This window comes from Strongylocentrotus purpuratus, unplaced genomic scaffold, assembly GCF_000002235.5.
Source record: "Strongylocentrotus purpuratus isolate Spur 01 unplaced genomic scaffold, Spur_5.0 spur5_scaffold_5, whole genome shotgun sequence".
Taxonomy (NCBI): Eukaryota; Metazoa; Echinodermata; class Echinoidea; order Camarodonta; family Strongylocentrotidae; genus Strongylocentrotus; species Strongylocentrotus purpuratus.
This window is the reverse complement of record NW_022145611.1, coordinates 21,589,779-21,604,708: the sequence shown is the minus strand read 5'-3', so window position 1 is coordinate 21,604,708 and position 14,930 is coordinate 21,589,779. Positions and strand designations below refer to the sequence as shown.

The following is a 14,930-nucleotide window of genomic DNA, read 5'->3' as shown; positions in this document are numbered from 1 at the left end:
CGTGACCAATTACAATTGTTGAGAGAATTGAATTTGTCTTACATAAAAAATTTGAACATGAATAAATCCCCAGTTGTGATGCCACCTCGAATTCAAAGGTATACCACATGATTGTTTGCAGACTTGGAAACAAACCCCCTATTTGACATACTTTCAAGAACACTTCCCACAAAGTATGGTCTATTTTTGCAGGAACAAAATGGGCTTAAAATACAAACCCTATTTTGGGCATATCCCAAATACATTTTTTTTTAAATACCAAATTTCACAAAAACCAGGTGCATACCCATTTATATTTTGAAGAAAAAAAAAAGGAATGAACATATGACACTTTTGTGAATTTTCTTGCTCTTATTACTTTTTTAAAATGTATATACTACAACCATGAGTTTGATTTCACACAGAATAAAAAGGTTCACAAAATATATACATATTTATATATTGTGCAAGATACTTGTTATACTATACTGATTATGAACAATTGCATAGTTTCATTAGTTTTAATACATTACAGTATCATTTGATGATCTCATTCACAATGCCGCTTGTTCTCTGATGAGTTCCCATAAAAATGGCGAGCTGGTATCTGTAGTACTGTACACAGATTGCTCTTGGAGGGAGTAACCTCTGAACTTGTTTACAATCTTGATTGTGTCATTGATGATCTTCCTAGTATCTTTTGTACAAGTTGAGTCGCTTGTTTTGCACATCCCCAGTGGAGCGTTACGCCATTGCCCTCGTGGCCATAGTTATGAACAACCTGTTAGAATGGACATAGCAATAGAAAACAGATATTTCAAATACCACAATTGGTGTAAATGTTTCCATCTCCTAATACTGTGCCTCATACAGAGAAACCATTACCAACTACATACACTGTCCTCCTACTTAATTCTTTATAATTCCAAACTGAAATAGAAACGATGGACTTGCATGATGAATGTAGTAGATTCCTATATATTAGTTATGCATGTACTTTAAAAGCATGTTTCAAAATGACCATGCTTCTCTGTCCATTTCTCACATAATGAGTGTTTAAGGACAAGAAGGATTTTAATGGATAAAGAACAGCCTAACAGCAAAATGAACGACGTAACATCATTCATTTTTGGAACTAATGGGCCCCTAACTAATAACAGATCTGTTGAGAACCAAAGAGGCATTAACTCAAGCGATAGGTCATCTACTGGGAGCTAGGATAACACATGTAACAGTGCCCTTCTGGCTCTTGCAGACAATATAGATAACATCCTTAAAGCGATTCATTTCACACCAATAAGCTTTGTTGTTACCCATTTTAAACTAACAATAGATCAACGGAAACCAACAATAGATTAACGGAAATCAACTGACTGGATTGAAGTTCACACAGAGGTTAATCCTATACCCAGTTTAAACCTCCAAACGCATGGTGGCTTCTAGTCTATTGAGCTAGCAGTACAACAACACTGTGGAAGCTGCTTGCAAGTGTCGGCTTGCATGGTGATGTAGATATACAGTAGGCTTGCAGGTGCACCATGTGAGAGAGAGAGAGGATTGAGGAGTCCTCTCCTGATGACGAATAGTCAACCTGTTCGAAACGTTGAGCCACTCCCGCCACTCATTCTCTCCAAGCGCTATAGTTCTCCTTAGAACTATAAGCTAAGAAAGATAACCAACAGTCTTTTTCAAGACTACACAAACAGTCCTTTTCAAGACTACACACCCCAAAGAAAGATTACTGAGAGTTCTTTTCATGGCCCCTCAACCCTCCCTCTCTCTCTCACATGGTGCACCCGCAAGCCTACTGTATATCTACATCACCATGCAAGCCGACACTTACAAGCAGCTTCCACAGTGTTGTTGTACTGCTAGCTCAATAGACTAGAAGCCACCATGCGTTTGGAGGTTTAAACTGGGTACAGGATTAACCTCTGTGTGAACTTCAATCCAGTCAGTTGATTTCCGTTAATCTATTGTTGGTTTCCGTTGATCTATTGTATAACACTGTGGAAGTAATGTAAAGATCTTTTGTCAATAATCACTAACCTCTAGATTGATTGCGCCAAAGTTCATAGATTCAGCCTCTAGTCTAATACCTTCTGAGCGAGTTGGTCTTAGTCCAACAAGATGTTTCACCACCTCACTTCCCTTAAAAACAAAAATGAGATCCAGACTTTTAGCATTCTTTCAACCACTCTGTATCTATGGAAAAAAATAGTCATTACAGTATATATATATCTTCCACAGTGGCAAATCCAAGCTTCTCTCATTAGGGTTGGGGGAACAAAGATTACTCACATTTGTCATATGTGTATTTAGGAGGCACATTTTTTTAAATTTTACTATTATTGTTTGTTTATTTGTTAATTAATTAGTTTATTTATTTATTTATTTACTTATCAATTATTACTTTTATTATCAATATCACAATTTCAATTTTTTTCTTTATTAATTCATGTTTTACTATAATTCTTCTTCTTCTTTTTTTTTTCATTTTAAATTTTTAAATTTTATTTATTTATTTATTTATTTATTTATTTATTTATCTATCTATTTATTTATAAGGTATGCCGACTTGGGTTTTGTTCAAAGGGGGAGGGGGGCGTGTCTCTCACAGCTTACCTAGATTTGGGTAATATTTTAATTATGAATAACATTTCATGCTTGCTGTCTACAATATCCAATATGCATACATAAATACAAAATAATCTATTTTCTTTGAAGGAATTTCAAAATCACCAATTTATACACAATAAGACACTTTAAATGATTACTAATATCCTTTTGTGCGACAAGATAAAACTAATCATATCACATGTAAAAAACAAAAACCATCATACATCATTTAAAAAGTTGATAACCTTTACAGTGCTGTATTTACCTTAAGATTTGGAAGGACTTTTGAGGTTATATCCAAGATATATTTAGCATCTTCTGGGTCTGGTGTTGTATCCCATCTTCCTTTTTGTATTGTCCCTCCTAAGATCACCTGACCATTCCTGTTAAAAAAAAAATCATTCATCAAAATATTAAATGAAAAGGATTTACCTTACAAAAGAATGACTTTTGCCATCACTAGTGATCTGCTGTATGACAAACAATGCCAAATTACCAAATAAAAGTTTCTCTCAATTCTAAATCATGAAGAGTTTTGATTTCTATTACAAAGACAGAAAAGTAATTTTATTTATGCATTTGTTCATGTATGTAAAATGACATAAACTATCTTTTAAATAACTTATACTACATAGTGCATTATCTATTATATAAAATATATTGGATTCTTGCACTACAAATGTCCCTATTTTCACTTTAAAATAGTAATTTGGAAATGTATAATATAATGTTATCAAATTATACGATATTATACAAATATATAATTTGAAGGCTGGCCAAATTTTGCCACAAGAAGTTGCTTGCTTTCAGTACCTTGGAAACACATAGAATGATCTATCACCCCATCCTTTCATCCCAGACTTGAGTGTGTACAGAACAAAGAAATGTTGCATTGGAGCTCGAACCTGAAAATAGAAATATGTCTATGTGAGCTTGACATCTAGCAACTAGTAGAAAGAGAAGAGAGAGAGAGAGAGAGAGAGAGAGAGAGAGAGAGAGAGAGAGAGAGCGCGAGAGAGAAAAAGAGAGAGAGATGAGAGATGGAAAAAAAAATAATAAAGTTAAAGATGTAGTCAGATATCTAAAGATAGTAAGTGAGGTATTAAGAGGACGGAGTGGTGATCAGGGGGAGATAAATAGATTGGCAGAGAGAGAGAGAGAGAGAGAGGGGGGGGGGAGAATGGGAGAATGAGAGAAAGAGAGAGAGAGAGAGGGGGGGGGGGGGGAGAATGGGAGAATGAGAGAAAGAGAGAGAGAGAGAGAGAGAGAGAGGGAGAGGGAGATAGAGAAAGAGATGGAGAGGGAGAGAAAAATAAATAAATAAATAAATAAACAGAGAGGAACGAGAGGAGAGGGTATTAAGAGAATATAAAAAGATAAGAGGGAGTGGAGTTAATTAGCTCCGGAATATCTCAAGGTATAAAAGTAATAACACACATAACAATTATTCGAGATTGATTGCAAGAACATTTTTAGGTAGTTTCACTACACAGTCACCTGCTGAGAACCTAACAGGCATATACTCAGTTGCGGATCCAAGGGGGGGGGGGGTGTGATTTTTCAAATTTTTGGCTGTTTCGCCACAAAATATTTTCTCACAAATTGGGCCCCCTCCCCCTGCCGCTGGCTGGATCCGCCCCTGCATATACTTAATGCCCTTCTGGCTCTAATAAGCAGAAGATACATACTCTTGTTAAAGAAATCAGATCTTTGGTCAGGAAAAAATGGAAAACATAAGGTTCACATATATCGTTACTGTTTTCACGAAGTGACGGTAGTGAAAAAAAATTGCATTCACTTTGCGTTACGATTTTCCTCACTACCGTCACTTCGTGAAAACAAGGTACTCACACCAATTTTGCAAAGCAAGCAAATATACCGGTAGGCGTTTTACTGCATCTTACGTTCCTTTAAGTTTATATTCCAATCATTCCATTTGTAAGTAATACAAAAAAAAGCTTCCTCCTTATGGTACACACCCCCAAATAAATCATTGTACTAATGCAGGATATCGTTTAAAATAAATGCATATATCAAATATCATAAATACCAACTTTGAACTGATATTACAGGGTATTATCATAATGGGCAAACACTGCAGATGAGTATTTGACTTGATGGTGACCACTAAAGATGTATCATATAATATTTCACCAGGTAGGGAGAAGTTATAACATAGAGTATATAGAGTGTTGTGATGTTCTTGCTGATTTACAGATGATGTGCAGTTATTCAAAAACAAATCAAGATGAATGCCACTGCATCTATACTCTCTAATATGTATCTGTCTGTATGTTTATCGCTTCAATACTTCAAGTTACTGTGGTAACAAGATATTTGCTGGTAGTGTTTAACACTTTTTGACACTTTTTTTTACCAAATAAAAGGCATTTTGTAGATCAGCAAAGAGTACGAAGGCTGACCATGTGTATTGACCCTGGTCCATGACATTTAACCAGTAAACAAAAGGAAAACTGAAATACAAAATTGATCTTTTGAGACTTTTCATGTACTATCCCATCCAGCTCTAATTCCTTTGATCTTGAATGCCTTTAACACCATTCTACCTCAATACACAAAGATTTATTTACTCACTCGAATAATTTGACCTCTTGCTGGTTCCACTGTGTCATCTTGCACCAGAAACTTGGCTCCTAATCCGGAGCAGTTCACTACAACATCATACACGCCTGCAAACTGATAGAATGTAACATGGATTTGTTATGAACATTCAATTAGACTCTACTCAACTCAATGCTTATGAACTATAAAAATCAAGGAATATGATATAAAAGAGAATATTTCCGTATTCTGTCAGAATAGTGTCTTGTTTACATAATGTGATAACAACACCTTAAAGATGATGAACTGCAAAATAAGCCACATGTAAATGAGTGGGAAATCGGTGAAATAGAGAGGTATTGGCAACACCCTTTCCTAGGCATATTTCCTTGTTTGAATATAACAAAATACAGTAATGTGAAGCAACTTATGCTAATCTATTTTGCTGCAGTTCTCTTTTTCCTTCATTTTTCTTTATTGGCAGTTTACTCTGCCATCTATACAGGGCTTTCAAAACATTTGTACGCAAGCAATTTTAGGTGCCAGTCCCCGAATATAAAGTACATGTGTGATTTGTGTTTGACTATAGGACTGTAACAAATACAGTGTAATGCTGCTGACCTTGTCCAGGGACCCGTTTCACAAAGCCTTTTTTCAATGACAAATGACAAAATTCAGTGACAAATCTGTTGATAACCAATCAGAAGCAAGGATTTCAGTAGCTTATAACAAAAACTATCTTTTGTCACTGATGACAAGTTTTGTGAAACGCCCCCCCAGGACTAATCAAAACAAAAAACACTATTTTTATCATGATATTAACATTCGTAGTGGAGATATTTTAATAAATCCTAGGAGCTATTTTACCTAAACCATTTGCAACCTGTAATATAGAATGTAATTTCTTGTTTGTATTTATATATTTATTTACATTCAAATGTCTGAAAACAAATGTTATGTATTTTTTACATGACAATAAATCTTGAATTGATGTTATTTTCATAAACGGTAACTGTTATCCAGCAACGAGATATACCTGTATGTACATCACTAGAAAATATCAATGCCACTACTCAAGATAAAAGAAAATAGCAACTTAGACAATCAAATGAACAATCATTAAACATACTGATAAGAGGATTAAATGTGCACTACTGACCTCCCCTAAACTGCCAACCTTCCTCTGTACAACTTTGCCACCCTTTTGTAGAAAGCTGCATTCATTAAAAAAAAAAAAACGATAATAGAAGATTGAAGTGTGAAAGAAGTTGCTACTTTTGACTTATAAATGAGTGCTTCATAAGAACTTCTATGAAATATCATGAAGGGAATGTCGAGGTCTGCATCCCTATTGTAGAGGATGCTTTAATAGTAGCCATAGATGAATCAAATGGATTAATTAACTCTGGTTTCTAAGGGCTTCTAGCAGATGAGGGACCCCAATTTATTAGTATTATTATCATTATTAAGGCATTTATGCCTGTGACGGGGTTGCTGAATTTAACCATATGAATGGAAATAAATACAAAAGGGTCATTAGTACAACACAGAACATACAAAGTTACAATCTCATTGAATTAAAGGAATGTAACAATATTGGTAACCGCAATAAAAATGTGCTACACACTGGAAGATTTCACTGAATTTTGATAGTTTAATGACAATTAAGTCTAGATGCAGGGACTATTATAGAGATAATTGGTCTTTCTAATGTGATTGATATGTAGAGATGGAAAGAGGTGAATTACCGTTTCATAAGATATGGCAGGTAGATTAGACAATTGGTGATAATAGTCATGTAGGAATAGCCATCACTGTGAGAGGTTTGTAAAAAGAAAAAATGTGGTTAGATCATAATTATCATGTCAGAGAGATTTATACATTTCTTGAGCTTGCGTTCAAGTTCATTTATTCAAAACCACACAAAACATTATATAATCTTTTACATAAAAAAAGACTGGTAATAGTACATTAATCAACATTATATTAACTTTATACATCATTAAATGAATGGTTTTAGGACCCCTGTAGAGTAGACAACAGTCTCTTTAGTGCTGTTATGTAAGTAATACTTTATGAGACAGCCCTATATTTCATAACACAGTACAATAACAACACAATGTCAAACAATTTTCGAATTTGGACTATTTACTATAATATAACCCTCTCTGGTCCAACGATCCAAAACTGTTGAGCATAAATATAGACACAGAAAAGCCATCTTCCCATTTACTGGATGACTGGTACAATCTAAATAAGTTCTGTATGGTACATAAGTCATCTCGTTTGGAAACATAATAAAGATGACATCCAACGAAAGCTACCAGAATTACTGATATGAAATGATTCATGGAGTCTAAGAATGCTGAGCTAAATAACATTCATCTATTACATACATACATAACTTGTCTTAGCTGAAAAGTATAGCATGTAAGTGACAACATAAACAAGAACTTACTGAAATGTTGGCGCAAAGAGTTGTTTTATTTCTTTTTGAGGAACTCTTCTGTATCCTATGACATCATCTTTCCACCATGGGTCCTCCTTTAAGACATGTCAAAATCATATATATGAATATTAGACTCAGACGTTATGGAAATTCATGGAAATTATAAATTTAGGGTTGTAATTGAAATATTCATAAAATAAGAAATAAGTTTGTTAAATCCTTTTCTAAGACATAACATACAAAAATCTGACTAACTTACTTCTTCCTTAATTTTCTCAGGATACAAGCGGTAGCCTGGAAGGAACTCTATTCCAAATTTGGTAGCTTCTGGACTCAAAGCTAAAGGAATACTATGATTCCAGGTGTCTCTGCTCCATTTCCTACAAAATAGTAAAAGCAAGTCAAATTTCATATTTGGGACGAGATTGTTTTGTAATCACATGATCATCAATGAGGGTTGTGACAAAACCGAACCAATATCAGATAATAATTTTCTCTAGATATACAAGGTTTAACATTTGACCGCTCCACTGACCATCAATGCAAACGTAAGTAAAAGGTTATAAAAACAAATATCATTTTGAGATGATATGATGGAAAAAACATATGTCATATGTACACATTGCACAAAATTGTGCTAACATTGAGATGCTTGAAAGGTAATTCATTTTTTTTCTCCAACGGGGAATCAAAATGTAAATGTCGGAGACTACAAGACAGTCAGAAAACAGTCCTACTGATAATGCACAAAATTAATTCGAGCAAAAATGCAATAATTGACTTGTTAAAGCTTTGTATGCATCATGTATCAATAAACTGCCTAAATGAATATAAATATAATAAAATAAATACCAAATATAATAAGACAAAAAAAAATCCATGCACAGTAAATTGACACAATCATAATGAACTTTATATTTCTGTATTTCATAACACACATGGATGCTTGGGGCTTGGTTGCACACAGCTTGTTTCATCTCTACTTGCCATTCAACCTTAAAGGCCCACTGCACTACTTGTAGCTACTTGCGCCCTCTATGTAACAAACAATGCCTAATCGGTGACCATTGGTCCCCCATGATCCTCTTTTTCTTATGTTAACTGAGAGCTGAGTTGATGAGATAACCCCTGTCCAGTGACATTGCAGGGCAGTCTAATCCCTCCTGTAAACTACGGCAGATAAGCTTTAAAGGGCAAGTCCATTCCAAAAATAAGTTACTTTCAATAGAAGCAGAAAAATCAGACAAACAATCAAAAAAAAGTTCGAGCAAAATCGGATAACTAATAAGAAAGTTATGAATTTTTAATGACATGAAAACCTTTTTTGAAATCACAAGACAAGTTTCACTCATGAGTCTGTGATGTCATTAAATTGCCTCACTATCCACAAATTGTTTTCTTTATATTGGTAAAATAAATTGTCAATTTTCCCCTTAAATATCTTATTTTATCACACCAGCTTATATTGATAGTAGTATGTTTTTGTGTGGATGCACTAATATAGAGTAATTTTTTAAAAGTTATATCACAAAAAATGTGACTTTTGATAAACTGTTTATATAAAAATCAATGATTATGAATATACAATATTCAGAAAATAGTATCAATTCTTCAAAGTTCATGAAAGATTTTGTGAAATGTATGCACGCAATATGATACATATGACCTGGGCAAAAGCATGGGGAAATCAAGTTTTGGGGTATAAAAAAGGAAATTAATGGGGCAAATATATTTAAAGCAATTGATAAATAGTGAGGCAATTACGTCTCAAATTAACTGATAACCAAATAGGCAATTTGTATAGTGATTTTCTAAGTTCCATAGTTTTTCATACTTTCAACAAAAAATAATAACTTCCCTATAAGTTATCCGATTTTACTCAAATTTGGATTGCTTTGTTTCTCTTGTTTTTCTGCATCTATTCAAAGCAAATTATTTTTGGAGTGGAATTAGACTTTAACATATTCTCTCATTCCCTCTATTGCATAAAGAAAATATGAATTTAATCTTTTGCTTAAATTTGATTATCAGTATCAAACAGGGAAAAAGAAGTGAAGAGGAAATTAATTAAAACAAACATTTTAAGATACCTGCTTAATGTTCATTTGTGATGGATACGAATGCAGGTATGTTAAAATGTGAAATAATTAATTATACAGTGATGATCAATCAATTATTTGACGTTGATTGATTCGTTCATTTTACTCAATCTATCAAACGATACGAAATCTAGCCGTAGTTAATACGGCTCGGTGTAAAAATGTCAGAGGAAAAAATGTCAGAGGTAAAAATGTCAGAGGTAAAATGTCAGAGGTAAAAATGTCAGAGGTAAAAATGTCAGAGGAAAAAATGTCAGAGGTAAAAATGTCAGAGGTAAAAATGTCAGAGGTAAAAATGTCAGGGGTAAAAATGTCAGAGGAAAAAATGTCAGAGGTAAAAATGTCAGAGGAAAAAATGTCAGTCGTAAAAATGTCAGAGGTACAAGCAAAAAAATTAGCAAAGTATTTCGTACATGTCCTGAGGATAATACAATGTGGAAAATAGATTTAGAAATTTATTTTGTTGTGATCAGGCTTGCATATAATGATTGTCTAACATTTTTTGATATTTTGATTTGGTTGATGTGTTAATGTTTGTGAAACGGACATTTTTACCTCTGACAATTTTACCTCTGACAATTTTACCTCTGACATTTTTTCCTCTGACATTTTTTCCTCTGACATTTTTACCTCTGACATTTTTACCTCTGACATTTTTACCTGGCACCGTTAATACACAGACAAGAAGGTAAATAAAGCAGGTATAGATGCCAGAATGCCTCACCTACCATCCCAGTATAGCTTCCTGAGTGAGCTGCCAAAGGGATTACCCAACCAAGTACCAAGTACCAAGATTAAAAGTTTGAATAAAAAATAAGAGCACATATTATATTTATTTAGTTTGGCCAGTTTTTGAGAAATTTTGTTCGCGCCGACTCAGCCGGCCGATGAATAAGCAGGGATGGAGGGGGGGGGGGTGCTGGAGAGGAGGACCACTATTTTTGTTTGGATCCGCGCCTGGCTACGCTCGCTCGCATTTATAGTTGATATAATTAGTTATCAAATATATTTCCAGTCTTTCATGATTAAATCGTGCAAAAAATCCCATTAGGATTGTTTTTTTCTTCTTTATAAGCTGTAATTTTTCGCAATGCGACCTCACGAATCTTGAAACTTTGCTTCCAGGCAGGTGAATATTCAGACTATCACATTCAACTGAAAGTAAAATTATGCTTGAACAGTAGCTCATTGAAACAAATATTGAAATCATCCCTCATTATTGTGATCACAATGTAAACAATAATATTATATATTTTCGCTTTGAGATTTTTTTTTTATTGATAGATCTAAATCAAATATAAAACATTCAAATGACAATAATAGTTTATAATATAATTTAAATATAACTTAAATACCATGGGCGTAGATCTGTCATTAATACCTATTCACTCATCCCCCTGAACAATAGGTATTACGTAAGGATTGACGCCCATGTTAAATACACACACATAAAAATGCATATATATATATTATGGTGGCCCTGAAGGGACATCGCGAATAGACTAAATCGTGAAAAATATGCGATAAAATTCACGATATCGTCAATTTTATCGCATATTTTTCACGAAGAAATTCACGAAATTGACGATATCGTGAACTTTATCGTGAACTTTTCACGATGAAATTGACGATATCGTGAATTTTATCGTGAAAAGTTCACGATATAAAGTTCACGATATCGTCAATTTTATCGTGTACTCTATCGTGTACTCTCCTGACGGGCGCTTCGTAAACAAAACCAGCCCTAGCTGGGGGAGACAGAGAGTAGGAAAAAGGGAAAGGGAAAGAGAAGATAAAAGGAAAGAAAGAATAATAAGAAGAAAAGAGGGAAACGGGGGGGGGGGGGGGGGGGGGGGGGGGGGCGAAGGGCTCTTGCCTCCTCCTCACTCCCCCCCCCCTCCCGCCAAAAAATAAATCAGAGAGAGAGAGAGAAGGGAAAGGGAAAGGGAAAGAGAAGATAAAAGGAAAGAAAGAAGAGGAAGAAGAAGAAAAGAGGAAAACGGGGGAAGGGCGAAGGACTCTTGCCCCCCCTCCCCCCCGCCAAAAAATAAATCAGAGAGAGAGAGAGAAGGGAAAGGGAAAGGGAAAGAGAAGATAAAAGGAAAGAAAGAAGAGGAAGAAGAAGAAAAGAGGGAAACGGGGGCAAAGGGCTTTTGCCTCGTCCCCCCGCCCCCCGCCAAAAAATAAATAAGAGAGAGAGAGAGAGAAGGAAAGGGAAAGAGAAGAAAGAAAGAGAAAAACGAAAAAGAGGGAGAATAGGAAAGAAAGGAAAAGAAAGAAAAGAAAGGAGGCAAGAGCCCTTCGCCCCCGTTTCCCTCTTTTCTTATTCTTTTTCCTCTTCTTTCATTCCTTTTATATTTTCTTTCCCTCTCCCTTCTCTTTCCCTTTATGGCGGAAGGGGGAAGGGGGAGGTAAGAGCCTTTCGCCCTTCCCCCGTTTCCCTCTTTCCGTCTTCTTCTTCTTTCTTTCCTTTAATATTTTCTTTCTCTTTCCCTTTCCCTTCTCTCTATCTCTCTCTCTCTCTCCTATTTATTTGTTGGCGCGGGAGGGGGGGAGGAGGCAAGAGCCCCTCTTTTCTTCTTCTTCTTCTTCCTTTCCTTTTTTATTCTCTTTCCCTTTCCCTTTCCCTTCTCTCTCTATCTCTCTTATTTATTTTTTGGGCGGGGGGATGCAAGAGCCCTTCGCCCCCGTTTCCCTCTTTTCTTCTTCTTCCTCTTCTTCCTTTCCTTTTTTATTCTCTTTCCCTTTCCCTTTCCCTTCTCTCTCTATCTCTCTTATTTATTTTTTGGGCGGGGGGATGCAAGAGCCCTTCGCCCCCGTTTCCCTCTTTTCTTCTTCTTCTTCCTCTTCTTCCTTTCCTTTTTTATTCTCTTTCCCTTTCCCTTTCCCTTCTCTCTCTATCTCTCTTATTTATTTTTGGGCGGGGGGATGCAAGAGCCCTTCGCCCCCGTTTCCCTCTTTTCTTCTTCTTCCTCTTCTTTCTTTCCTTTTATCTTCTCTTTCCCTTTCCCTTTCTCTTCTCTCTCTATCTCTCTTATTTATTTTTGGGCGGGGGGATGCAAGAGCCCTTCGCCCCGTTTCCCTCTTTTCATCTTCTTCTTCCTCTTCTTCCTTCCTTTTTAATTCTCTTTCCCTTTCCCTTTCCCTTCTCTCTCTATCTCTCTTATTTATTTTTTGGGCGGGGGGATGCAAGAGCCCTTCGCCCCCGTTTCCCTCTTTTCTTCTTCTTCTTCCTCTTCTTTCTTTCCTTTTATCTTCTCTTTCCCTTTCCCTTTCCCTTCTCTCTCTATCTCTTATTATTTTTTTGGCGGGGGGTGGGGAGGGAGGAGGCAAGAGCCCTTCGCCCTTCCCCCGTTTCCCTCTTTCCTTCTTATTCCTCTTCTTTCTTTCCTTTTATATTATCTTTCCCTTTCCCTTCTCTCTCTTATTTATTTTTGGCGGGGGGGGGGGGGGGAGGAGGCAAGAGCCCTTCGCCCTTCCCCTGTTTCCCTCTTATTCCTCTTCTTTCTTTCCCTTTCCCTTCTCTCTCTCTCTCTCTCTCTCTTATTTATTTTTTTGGCAGGGGGTGGGGCGGGAGGAGGCAAGAGCCCTTCACCCTTCCCCCGTTTCCCTCTTTTCTTCTTATTATTCTTTCTTTCCTTTTATCTTCTCTTTCCCTTTCCCTTTTTTCCTTCTCTCTGTCTCCCCCAGCTAGGGCTGGTTTTGTTTACGAAGCGCCCGTCAGGAGAGTACACGATAGAGTACACGATAGAGTACACGATAAAATTGACGATATCGTGAACTTTTCACGATAAAATTCACGATATCGTCAATTTCATCGTGAAAAGTTCACGATAAAGTTCACGATATCGTCAATTTCGTGAATTTCTTCTTGAAAAATATGCGATAAAATTGACGATATCGTGAATTTTATCGCATATTTTTCACGATTTAGTCTATTCGCGATGTCCCTTCAGGGCCACCATAATATATATATATATATATATATATAATTGCAAAACTTGAATTAATTAAAGTACGGAGGTAGGTAAAATAATCAAGAAAAATGCAGAGGCCAACTAAGGCATGAATGACCTTTGTATGTGCCCTTTTCCCCATGAAAGTGTCCTTTTTTTGTTGTTGCCTCCCCTGAATATATTGATTAGTTATGTAAATTCGGCGAAACATTGCTGCGGCCTGCGGCCAGCTAGTTAGCTCGACCGAGCAGCATTTAATGTAGCGATATCACTGACCTCATATGCCAAGGCGCGCGCTGTGCGCAACGACTCATTTTTCAGGAGCAGCCGATATATCGCTACCAGCTGACAAGCTGGCCCGGAGCGCCTCGCCGAGTGTAAATAATTATATTGTAGCCTACTTACTGAAGTAGCTTGACTGGTGTTGTATTGAGAGGGACGTCTCGGGGATTCCACAAGCCGCCAGATACACTGGATGTAACATCAGCAGCAAAATGTTGAGCTATCAATGTTACCTCTACATTTGGAATTGTTTCAATTATATTAACAGCTGATGAGAGCCCAATAATACCAGCGCCGACGACACAAACGTTTCTTGGTCTTACCGCTGCCATGTTGATTGTTTACGAATTGATCTCTCAGACTCTGAGAGCGAGAGACTGCCTAACGTGGACGGACACATATTACGTTATCATAATGAGCTGGCTGTGTAATGCTTCATCGCGCGAGCTATACAAATCGGATACAAATAGTGAATGAAGTGTCAATGAACTGTCCCTCGTTGGGTATCTGACGTCTCTTATCTTTCACCCCGTGCAATGCACTCATGGCCATTCACTATTTGTATAATATACAACACCTACCAATACTCTTGCAACCTTATTGGTCAATTGCTGAATTATACATTTCCTAAATTAGACGGAATAAACCATCTTGTCCATGTGGGCAATCCTTACCTAAAAATGAATTTGGAAATCTTCCCTCGGTTAATATAGTCTCTATTAAGTCTCAGTGCAACAACCATCATTAAAGGCACACTGTCCTACTTGTAGCTACTTGCTCCCTCTATATATTATAGAAAATTTCCCAAATCGGTGCCTGTTGGTCCCCCATATGATCCTCTAGGGGATCATGGGGACCTACGGAAGCCCATTAGTGCCACCATACGAAATAAAATTTAAGAGGAATTATCTGGCGGCCGCCAGATAATTAGAGGTCTATAACGTACAGCTGCATAATGGTAGGATAGTGGAAGCACTGTCGTAC

At 36.4% G+C, this 14,930-nt stretch overlaps 1 protein-coding gene across 1 annotated transcript; it reads right to left on the bottom strand.

The window, feature by feature from the left end:
• Window positions 1-357: 357 nt before the first annotated feature.
• LOC582896 (D-aspartate oxidase) lies at window positions 358-14,326 on the bottom strand. Its single transcript, XM_782829.4, has 10 exons — window positions 14,070-14,326; window positions 7,869-7,989; window positions 7,619-7,704; window positions 6,909-6,974; window positions 6,320-6,374; window positions 5,194-5,295; window positions 3,412-3,503; window positions 2,864-2,981; window positions 2,029-2,130; window positions 358-760 (listed from the first exon to the last, which is right to left on the bottom strand). The coding sequence occupies exons 1-10, from the start codon at window positions 14,276-14,278 to the stop codon at window positions 638-640; spliced, it is 1,074 nt and encodes a 357-aa protein (XP_787922.3). The 5' UTR covers window positions 14,279-14,326; the 3' UTR covers window positions 358-637.
• Window positions 14,327-14,930: the final 604 nt, after the last annotated feature.

Coding starts and splice junctions, on each gene's coding strand:
- LOC582896 (XM_782829.4), bottom strand. CDS start 14,278: ATGGCAGCGGTAAGACCAAGAAACGTTTGTGTCGTCGGCGCTGGTATT. Junction 7,705..7,868: donor CTGAGAAAATTAAGGAAGAA/GTAAGTTAGTCA, acceptor CATGTCTTAAAG/GAGGACCCATGGTGGAAAGA. Junction 2,982..3,411: donor TCATTCTATGTGTTTCCAAG/GTACTGAAAGCA, acceptor TTTTTTTAACAG/GAATGGTCAGGTGATCTTAG.